This window comes from Orcinus orca, chromosome 1 (assembly GCF_937001465.1).
Source record: "Orcinus orca chromosome 1, mOrcOrc1.1, whole genome shotgun sequence".
In the NCBI taxonomy this organism is placed as follows: Eukaryota; Metazoa; Chordata; class Mammalia; order Artiodactyla; family Delphinidae; genus Orcinus; species Orcinus orca.
Window position 1 is genome coordinate 113,698,786 of NC_064559.1, and position 10,703 is coordinate 113,709,488.

The 10,703-nt window shown below is 45.0% G+C and overlaps 1 protein-coding gene across 2 annotated transcripts in view; it reads right to left on the reverse strand.

The window, feature by feature from the left end:
* Positions 1-10,470, reverse strand: part of MOV10 (Mov10 RISC complex RNA helicase) — a 24,364-nt gene extending 13,894 nt beyond the window's left edge. The window contains exons 1-2 of one of the 2 annotated variants that reach the window (XM_049710146.1): positions 10,440-10,470; positions 10,118-10,265 (exon numbers count right to left, since the gene is read on the reverse strand). In XM_049710146.1, the coding sequence (XP_049566103.1) occupies positions 10,118-10,254 (137 nt within the window). In that variant the 5' untranslated portion in view covers positions 10,255-10,265; positions 10,440-10,470. Of the gene's footprint in view, positions 1-10,117; positions 10,336-10,439 lie in introns of both variants that reach the window. The other variant, XM_049710145.1, reaches the window with a different exon arrangement.
* Positions 10,471-10,703: the final 233 nt, after the last annotated feature.

The window sequence follows — 10,703 nt, forward strand, 5'->3', positions numbered from 1 at the left end:
TCAGATGCCGACAGATGCCAGACTCCACAGGCATCTGATACCTGCAGCCGTCTCAGGCACCTGTACAGTCCCATTTTTGAGTCCTTAGTGTAAGAAGGACATGTGTAGTCCTACACATGTCCTTCTTACACTAATATACTATAATCTACCAGAAGAAAAGTGCAGGTGCTCTCAAATGCCCCGGAGCTCTCAGCTTAGTGCTGGGGAGGAAACGGAGCCCTGAGGGGACTGGACAAACCCAGGAGCACAAGTCCTGTCTAAAGCGGGGAACTGCTACTCATCTCCAGACAGACGTTGCCAGCAGGGAATGCAGGCCCAAGATGGCCAGATCTGGCTTTTAAGAGAAGTCCAAAGCACAGTTTTAAGGTGAAATCTCCTATCTTTGGAAGCTTCTGCATGGACACATGGGCAGGAGGAACTCAACTTTACAAGTTTTGCCACTTCTACTATAGGTGCTATCACGTAAGTAACTTTCAAATTATACCTCACATCTATTACTACTACCCAAATTCACTTGGTCTAAGGTGACAGGCATAAAAAATTAAAAAAAATTTTTTTTTTTTTAAATCACAAACTTAGTACATACTAGTTGAGAAAAGCACCAGTTCCTTTACACCTAGATTTCTAGGGGAAAAAAAGATGAACAATAGAAAAACTGAATATTCAACTTAAAGAGCAAACTCCAATGACCCAGAAGTATGAAAAGATGCTCTAAAAGTAGAGAAATGCAAACTACAGTAAAAACGAGGTATCATTTTATTTCCATTAGACTGATAAAAAAGGAAAATAGGCACAACACGTGTTGCTATGTGGAAAAGAAAACTCACATACACTGCTGGCAGAAAAGTGAAGTATTACAACCTTTTGGAAAACAATCTGGCAATATCTCCTAACATCTGATATACAGGTATCCTTTAATTCATGAGAATGTATCCCACGGAAAAGAAAAGTACCAACATATAAGAACATATGTGCAAGGATGCTTACTGTAGAGTCATTCTCAGTGGCCAAGAATTGAAAACGAAACAAATGCCCATAAATAGGGAGATAGCTGAATAAGTTGTAAACATCCACACTACAGAATATTACACAACCATTAAAAAGAATGCATCACACCTATTCAAACGACTAAAATTTAAAAGGCTGTCAACAACAAATGCTGACAAGGATACAAAAACACCAGAACGCTTGTGCGTTGTTGGCTGGAATATAACATGGTACAATCACTTTAGAAAAAGGTCTGATAGTTTCTTGTAAAACCAAACATATAACGTAATGTTCTGATTTTTAATGAAAAGAATATATAACTATATTATGCACGGAATAAAAATTCATTAAGAAAGTAACGTGACTATAACATCTAATGTAGACCTAGCACTGGTATTTATCCAATAAGTACTTGCTGGGAGAATGGGTAAAAGAAGTATCAAATAATTCCAGACTGTTATTTTATAGATGAAATAGGTAACAATGCAAACATTGAACCTCTGGCTGCCACACAGCACTGCTGTGCAACGGCTTGGAATGTTAAGTGTCAGGTTATATATATTGTCCAAACTTGGACAGCCTAACCCCAGGCAAGGTCAAACCAGAAGGCCAGTCCAGAAGACTTTGCTGCCACCACCAAAAGAGGTTAAGCAACTTGCCCAAGATTAAAAAAAAAAAAGTAAACATTATCTATCCTACGACTCAACAATTCCAACCCTAGGTATATCCCAGGAGAAATGAAAATATATGTCCACAAAATGACTTGTACAAGAATGTGCATAGCAGTTTTATTCAAAATAGCCCCAAACTGAAAACACTGTCCTTCAAACTATGATTTATACACACACACACACACACACACACACACACACACACACACACACAATTTTTGGCTGCACCGTGCAGCATGTTGGATCTTAGTTCCCCAACCAGGAATCAAACCCGGGCCCCCTGCATTGAAAGCATGGAGGCTTAACCACTGGAACGCCAGGGAAGTCCCTATGATTTATATTCGGTGGTAAAAAGCAATTACTGATACAACAACATGGGCGAATCTCAAACACATTATGCTGAGTGAAAGATGCCTCACACAAAAGAGTACATACTACATACTATCTGATTCCATTACATAAAGTTCTAGAACAGGTACTAACTCAGAAAAAAAAAAAAAAGGTCAGAGCAGTGGTTGCCTCTGGGTGGATAAGGGTGAGGACTAAATAGGACAGGAGATGAGGGAACTTTCCGGGGTGACGTCATATATCTTGATAGGGGGTTGCACACAGGTATATGGATTTGTTAAAACTCACAACAATACATTTGAAATTTGTCTATTTCACTGTCGGTAAATTTTACTTAAAAAAAAATCGTAAACATGGGTATTCCCTGGTGGTCCAGTCATTAGGATTCCATGCTTTCACTGCCAAGGGCGTGGGTTCAATCCCTGGTTGGGGAACTAAGATTGCAAAAGCTGTGAGGTGCAGCCAAAAAAAAAAAGGAAAAAAAATGTGTATCATAAACAAATTTTGAACTGTTATAGTTCATAATGATCATGGTGACGTGTTTAGGGGTGAATTGTACTGATGTCTGTAACTTACTTTGAAATGCATCAAAAAATTAATATAGCTAGATGGGGAATTCCCTGGTGGTTCAGTGGTTAAGGCTCCCACTTCCACTGCAGGGGCACGGGTTCATCCCTGGTCAAAGAACTAAGATCCCCGTTTGCCGGGGATCTATCTATCTATCTATCTATCTGGATGGATAGATCTATGGGCAGGCATGTGTCAAATGCAAATTAAGAAGTCCAGGTGAGGTGAAACTGAGCAGGATCCTGTGGCACAAAAGTCTTTCTGTGCCCCTTGTTTCTTGTTTGTAGAAATAAGTTTCATTCGGCTTCCTTTACCTTCCCAGAGTTCCAAAAGGCAGATTGCTAATCAAACAGTTGCTAATCAGGGAAGGAGGGAATGCATAAACAAGGAGGTTGAAGTCAAGAAACAATAGTGCAGCCTTGGGGCAGGGTCCTGGTTCCTCCTCAAGGAATATACATAACAATACCTTGGAGTTCTGTAGGAACTTAGGCCACCACCCAGGTGGATGACCGTAACTTCACTTCACGCTGAGCACAAGATTCCTGGAGCACTGCCCTGTTACCTCACCACCAACCAAACAGAAGAAAGTCACACACCTAGAAGCTCTCATCCCAGATTTTGCCTATTAAATCTTCTCCCTGAAAACATCGGGGAGCTGCACAAGCCACCTGTTTTCCTTGCTTGGCCCTGTAGTAAACCTTTCTCTGCTCCAGACTCTGACGGTTCGGTTTGTTTGGCTTCACTGTGAGTGGGGCACACCAACTTGTGTTCAGTAACAAGGGTATATGATTGTTCACTGTCAAATTATTTCAACTTTTCTTTATGTTTGAAATTTCTCACAACAAAATGTTGGCAAAAAAACCCCAACAATACATTAGAAGAATATACCGGACAATTAGGAGTCATTTCCATGATGTATTGATGAATAAGAAAATCAGGACATGGAAAATGTGTTTAACATGATTTTTTAAAAATAAAATAACAAACAAACAAACAAACCCTGATTGATATGAGTTACCTGAGTGTGGAGCAGAATGTGGAAATGGGGGTGGGATGCTGATATGAGAGGGGTCCACGACAAAAAGGATTAGATCATCATGATCCCATGTCGGTAAACTTACATAGGTGTGATGTAACTAGAGTCGGGCCTGCCTTATCCAGGGGTTCTGTATCTGAGGATTTAACCAAGCACAGACCAAAAATATTCGGAAAAAGAAGTTTCCAGAAAGTTGGAAAAAAGCAAAAATTGAATTTGTTGGGCTTCCCTGGTGGCGCAGTGGTTGAGAGTCCGCCTGCCCATGCAGGGGACACGGGTTCATGCCCCGGTCCGGGAAGATCCCACATGCCACGAAGCGGCCGGGCCCGTGAGCCATGGCCGCTCAACCTGCGCGTCCAGAGCCTGTGCTCCGCGGCGGGAGAGGCCACAACAGTGAGAGGCTCGCGTACCGCAAAGAAAAAAGAAAAAGAAAAAAAAATTGAATTTGTTGCGCACCAGAAACTATTTACATAGCAGTTACATTGTATTTACAACTATTTACCTAACATTTACATTGTATTCGGTATTATAAGCAATCTAGAGGTGATTAAAGTAACCCGGAAGAATATGCTGCAGAGGTTATATGCAAATACCACACTATTTTATGCAGACTATAGCACCCTCAAATTTTGGAATTGGCAGGGCTGGGTGCGTGCGTGCGTGTGCGTGTGCGTGTGTGGAGGGGGCGTGGTTCTGGAACCAATCCCTTTTGAATATCAAGGGATGACAGTATGCATGCATAAAGAGATGTCAAAGAGTGGTTACCAAAACTATTAAAAAAATATTTAAACAGGACGAGTACCTAGCATAAAACATTAAGGGCTCCCACTCCCTCACTCCCAACTACCTGCTTAACTGTTCGATATATGTATTTTCCAGGCCCTTTTCTATGCATTAAAAAAATACATTTTTAATTACACATATTTTTTGTGTGCTACCCATACTATTCTACAACAGACTTCTTTCACCACCATGGACAGCCTTCCATGACAACATTTTACCAAGCCACCTCTTTTGAATGGCTGCAAAGGATAGCACAGTATGAATGCATTGTGGTGTACTTAACTATTTGTTCCGTGATAGACAGGCTGCCTACAATTTTTGGCTATTTCAAACGTTACAATAACCATCCTTCTGGGTCAAAGAGAATAATGAACCTTTAGTTTTGCCAAATTGTCCTCCAAAACAAGTTGTACAAAACAAGTTGTACAAACTTACATTCTCACTAATAAGAATTTGAGAGAACCCTTTCCCAGACCCTAACATCAGAAATCTTCAATCCTTTAAACTTTTGACAATCTGATAAGGAAAAGAATGGTATCTTGCTTAAATCTGCATTTCCCTGATCATTAATATAATCAAGTATCTTTCCTTCTGTTTATTAGTCATTTATATTTCTTCTGTGAACTGCTTGATGATCTTATCATTTTGCCAAGCCCTATGAACTGTTCCTCCTGCTTCTGACTTCACAGCTCCTCTCCTGGTCCATCCCCTAAGAGTCTGCAGGAGTTTTCAACAAACGCAAATCAGATAACGTCTCCCGACTAAGTCTAACCCTTTAATATGGCCCACTTGGATGCACCACAATTAACAATGACACATCAACAACACAATAACATCATCAACAATAGAAAACATTTATTGAGCACTTACTTTGTGCTGTTCTAAGTAGCTACTTGCGTTAGCTCATTTACTCCTCACAACAACCCTTTGAGGTAGCAACTATTATCCCATTTTACAGAAGAAACCGAAGAAGAGGTCCACCCCACATCCATTCTAAATGGCACCTCAGCCATTCCCAGCTGTTGTACTGCTGCAACTCCTTCCAGACTTTTCTGCCACCGTTGGACATCCTTGGTCTGTAAAGCCCTGCCCCCCGTTGTTTGTTGGGTGAAAAATGACTAATCATTTAGACCCAGTTCAGGAAAGCCTACTAGCCCGAGGAATGGTATTTCAGAATATCAGATTGTTACCGGTAGAACGGCCATTCCTCAGTTCTTGTCCTCTTGAGGGAAAGAATTCAATCGAGAGACAGAGAAGTTTCAAGCAGCAGCAGTTTTTAGGTGAAGCAAAAGAACCCTCTCAAGAAGGGAGAGCGGGTCTGTCTGGGAACCAGAAGCAGCCCTGCAGTGAGCATAGGGTTGGTTTTTAGTGGTGAAAAGTCCCTCCCTGTGTCCTGCGTCATTTGATTGACAAGCTGATTGACAGCTTTAGCTTATGTAACTTTTCTCCTTATGCATAAACTGCCACGCCCCACCCACAGTGGGGTGGAGGTGGGGCAAAAATCGCAAAGCTGATTTATTATAAATACAGCATAACGAACCCTGGGTTACTCTGAGTCATCGCTTAGGTCTTGGGGCGCCTGCGATAACTGGTGATGGCAGTTTGGAAAGTCCATTGGGTTTTTGATACCTTGCTTGGTCATGAAACTGGCTGGAAACTTAGCGGTCCTTAACCAAAAAAGGGAGGATCTCTGGGTGTGTTCTCGTCACCAGTGTCCAGGTGGGGGAGGGAAAGATGACCCTGTCCAGGATGGGGCAGGACCACTCATGTCTGACTAGCTACCTAACAAGATTTGGAAGCGATCTTAAGGGGACATATAGTTCTGGGATTTACAAACTGTGGGTTGCAACTCTCATTTGTGGGCCAAGACCAGGACTTGCAAAACTGGAGTAAAATAGAGTAAAAAATATCAGAGGGCAGCGAGTGAAGCTAAGTACTGTTTCAAGGACACTAACTGTTGTGTGAAAGCTGTGTATACTAGACCCCAAAGTAAAATGTATTTTTTACTGTGGATAGAGGTCCAGAATGATCTTTCTAAAAACCCTGATTCTGTCAGTCTCCTACTTTGAAAATTTTTGTGCTTTCCTCTTTCTGTTAAGATTAAAAACAAAACAAAACAAAGAAAAACCCACAACGCCTCCCCACGGCCCACAAGGTCCTGCCCAGTTCAGCCCCTGCCTTGTCCCCTGTTCTTGAGAGTTCACCCGCAGCCTTTTAAGGTGCTACTCTCTCAGTCTGGACTGCCCTCCCCTTGCTTTACATCTGCTAACTCCATTTATCATTCGAGATTCTGCTCAAACATCACTTCCTCCCAGAAACCTCTGGTTCCTAGACTAGGTCAGGTCTCCACGTTATATGCTCTCAAGCATCCTAGACTTTTTCTCACAAGCACTTATCACAACAGAAATTAAAAAGTATTTGGTTTTAATTGCCTCTATCTTCCTTAGTTAGGTCCCTTCTGTGTATCTACAGCAATTCACACAGTTTTGCTTTGCTCATAGGAGGCATTCAGCCAATATTTGTTGAATAAAAGAATGTGTCTCTTGCCCAAGGCAAGAATCATCTTCTCTAAGAAACTTTTCACGATGCCAGCACTTATTCCATAACGGACTCCTAACCAGCATTGTTAGTGATAGCTACCACTTCCAAAGCCCATGCACTCTGTTACCCAGGGGAAATGCTTTACCTGTGATATTTTGGCCTCACACAACCCTGAGAGAAAGGCAGTATTTTAAACACTTAACAGTTAGGGAAATTTGGTCAAAATCAAATGCAACTAGTAAGTGGCAGAGTCAGGATTTGAACTCCAGCTATCAAAACACGATACTAGTTCCTGTAGTACTGCATGACATGTTTGTCTACACATCTGCCACTCCCTACTAGACTACACTCTAGAGGCAGGAACCAAGGCCCAAGCAAACAGCAGAGCCCCCATTTAATATATTTGCTAAATGAATAAAGACAGATGGGAAAAGTTAAGAGTTGGGAGCAGGGCACTTCATGACATCATAAAATAACCTAGTTGGAAGGGACATATCCCGCCCAGGGGAGGAAGCGCCCCAGAATTCCTGATACCAGGTGACTTGCTATACCTCCCCTACAGCCTTTTCTCGTATAGATCAGCTCTACCTACTAACTCAATTAGATTCTGGAAGCTTCTGTTGAGCATCTACCACATACAAGGCTCTATGCTGGGGACTGAGGGAAGGTGCCAACATGACGAAAGGCCTGTTCCTGCCTTCAGAGGCTCTACAGTCTTGTGGGGAGACAGTCACATACTAGCTCTAACACAAGGCAGGGTGTCATCTGGCTATAACCAAGAGTGAAGTATAAGCTATGAGAGCCCAGAGGAAGAAGCAATGAATTCCCATTGGGTGGATGAGGGTTGACGTCATAGCATAAGAAAGTTCTCTCTAATCAGAACAGAAATCTCTTCCACCCGGTGGTGGGTGAGACGGCCTTTTTTATTGGCCACGTCACTCGGTTTGCTCAGTTTGCGGGGATCTCAGTTCCCCGACCAGGGACTAAACCAAGGCCGGGCAGTGAAAGCCCAGAATCCTAACCACTAGGCCACCAGGAAACTCCCCAAGGGGGCCATGTTGAGTGAACCCAGTTCTGCCTTCTGGAGTGACACCAAAGTACAATCCTTTCCCCCAGGACAGTCTTTAAAATATTCAGGGATAACTACCTTGTCCTCTCCAATTTTTCTCAAGGCAAACATGTCTCCCTTTCTTTGACTGGGTTTCACAAAAGAATGAATCAACATGTTAGTCTTTCCTCCTCCTCCAAGTACTAAGATATCTAGCCTTCAAGGCCAAGGCCGAAGTCAATGCCACCTTCTCCATTGAATTCCCTAATAATTTCACGGGAGTGGTATCTTACTTGCCTAAAAACAAGTACATACTAAAAAATGACTTTTGAAATCCTTTAAATTCACCCATAATGTACAGTAAATGTGGTTTTCTATATGCCTGTTTGCGGTTATCTGACATAGCCTGTTTTCCCCCAGTATTGGAAGATATTGTGTAACTTTGATTTAGAGATGACAGACTCTCTCCTTGACTAAACTTTAGTCAGGCCCCTCTGAACCCTCTTCTGCACTAGGCCTCAACTTTGCCCTGCTCCCAGCCCCTTACTGTCTCCTCTTAGTGATTTTCCATCCATGACCCCCTCACTCTGCTCTTGGTTATAAATTCCCAACTGTCTTTGCTGTATTGAGAGTTGAGCTAGATCTCTCTCCCCATTGCAATACCCCTACTGCAACAGAATCAAATAGTCTTCCTCACCATTTAAACAAGTATCAGAATAATAATCTCTTTAACAGAGCCAAAAGAAGTCATAGACTTTTGTTCAGAGCCACTTATTTTTTTGGACATAGGTGAATTCATGGATGTGAAGTGTTGATGATGTGACTCCACGGTAATTGTTCTTTCTTTACTTTCCTCCAGAATTTTTCTTATTATCTCTATTATAATCGTCATGCTATTTTACCATTTATTATAGTACACTGTATGCATATCATAGCCTCTTCTGCTCCCCTGAGATTGTGTATTTTTCTTTAGATTCCCCACAGTGCCCAACACAGTGTGAGGATAAAAAACAGATCATCATCTTTGCTCCTTCTTCAGATGTTGCTCAAGCTTGTTAATGTCCCTCTTAAAACGTGACACTCATTACTGAAAACGATATTCCAGAAATGATCTGGTCAATCTGGAGAATCACTTACCTCCTGCCCATCACACCAAACCACACTTCTATTAACACAGTCTAACACTTCTTTGGCTCTTTTAACAGCCATATCCGCCTTTTGGTGTGAGAAAACCCATGGTCTTTTTCAAGAGGACTGTTAGTAAGCCTAAATTCCCATCACCCAGTATTTATTTCTGTAAGTCTTTACATTTATCCCTTTAAAATTGTTCCTTGGTCTTCGGCCCAAGACTGCAGCCTGTTGATAGAGGAATTTTGAAGCACAATTCTGTGGTTTGAGAAAGAGAAGTCTCTTTGATTTTCACTTGGATGGGAACAGGCAAGGGGGACCAAACAGCCTTTAGCCACAGGATGAGAAGGGGCCTCCAGGAGACTGGCCCCAGCCCGGGTCTCCATGGAGAAGCCACAGGTGCTAATGGAGGTTTGGTACGTATGCAGTTTGTGCCCTTTTCTTCTTCCCCGAGCTCCCTGAGACTCTCCCTGCTACACGGCGTCTCTTCAGCTCTCTGGGATAGTGAACCACCGAGGAAGCAGCCCCTCGACGAGGGGGCGGGGGTCCCCGTAAAGCTTGCGCAAGCGGGGATAGCCACCAGCAGGCAGCTCGCTCCCCGCGCTTCCGCGAAGCATGGGCCCTCTCCCGAGCTCCCCTCCCCCACGCCGAGCGCTGCCCGCCCCCCCCCCACCAACCCGCTCCCGCGGGCGGCGCGTGGGCGCAGCACCCGGCTCCCAGGACTGGTCCCGCGCCGCCGGGGGAGCGGGATGACGGGGAGGCTCTCCACAGGGACTCGACGCAGGGGCCCGGCCCGGGCAGAGCGGGCGGGCTGCGGGCGGCGCTGGCGGCGCGGGCGGGGCGTGGGCACTGAGCGGGAGGGGGGACTGCGCGGCCCCGGGACCGGCCGGAGCCACTGGGGGAGCTGCGTCCCTCCGCGCCCCGGGGCGGGAAGGGTGGCCACGCCGCCAGGGTCGTGGCGGCAAGCTGGGCCCGCGATTTGGGACCGGGGAGTGGGCCGGCCCGTACCTGGTCTTGAAGTCCTGGTTATAAATGGTCCGCAACCGCTCGCGATCTGTCTCCCTGTCCAGTCCCCGATCGACCAGGAAATTCTCGAATCTCTGGCCCGTCTCCCGAAGCTGCCGGCAGCTGAACTTACTGGGCATCGCGGCGGCGACTGCGGCCCAGGCAGGAGGGTTCGTAGAAATGAAACTGAAAGTCGCCGCCGCGGCGGGAAGTTGGCGGCCCTAGGATGAGGGTGCAGCAGGGGAGAAACCCCCTAACTCTGACCCCTGATCCTGCAGGCTCCCTTCTCCCCCCACCAGGGTTCCCTCCTCCGTTCTTTTCCTACCTGAGCCTTCCCTTCGGTCTCTTCGTCCTATCCCCTCCCCCTCTTCCCATTAACTCTTTCCTAAGGAGTCTGACCCCTCCCTCAGGGCCCTCCCCTTACCCCAAGCTCCCTCCCCTGGCTTCCAGCCAGAATCCGAACGTGGCTATCGCCTGGGGCCCCCTGAACCGTCCGGGAGGACTTCCTAGCCTCAGCTTGGGCTACTCCCACGCCCACCTCCCAGGACTTCGGGACTTATTGAAAAGCAGGGGAGCAAAGGGCAGGGAC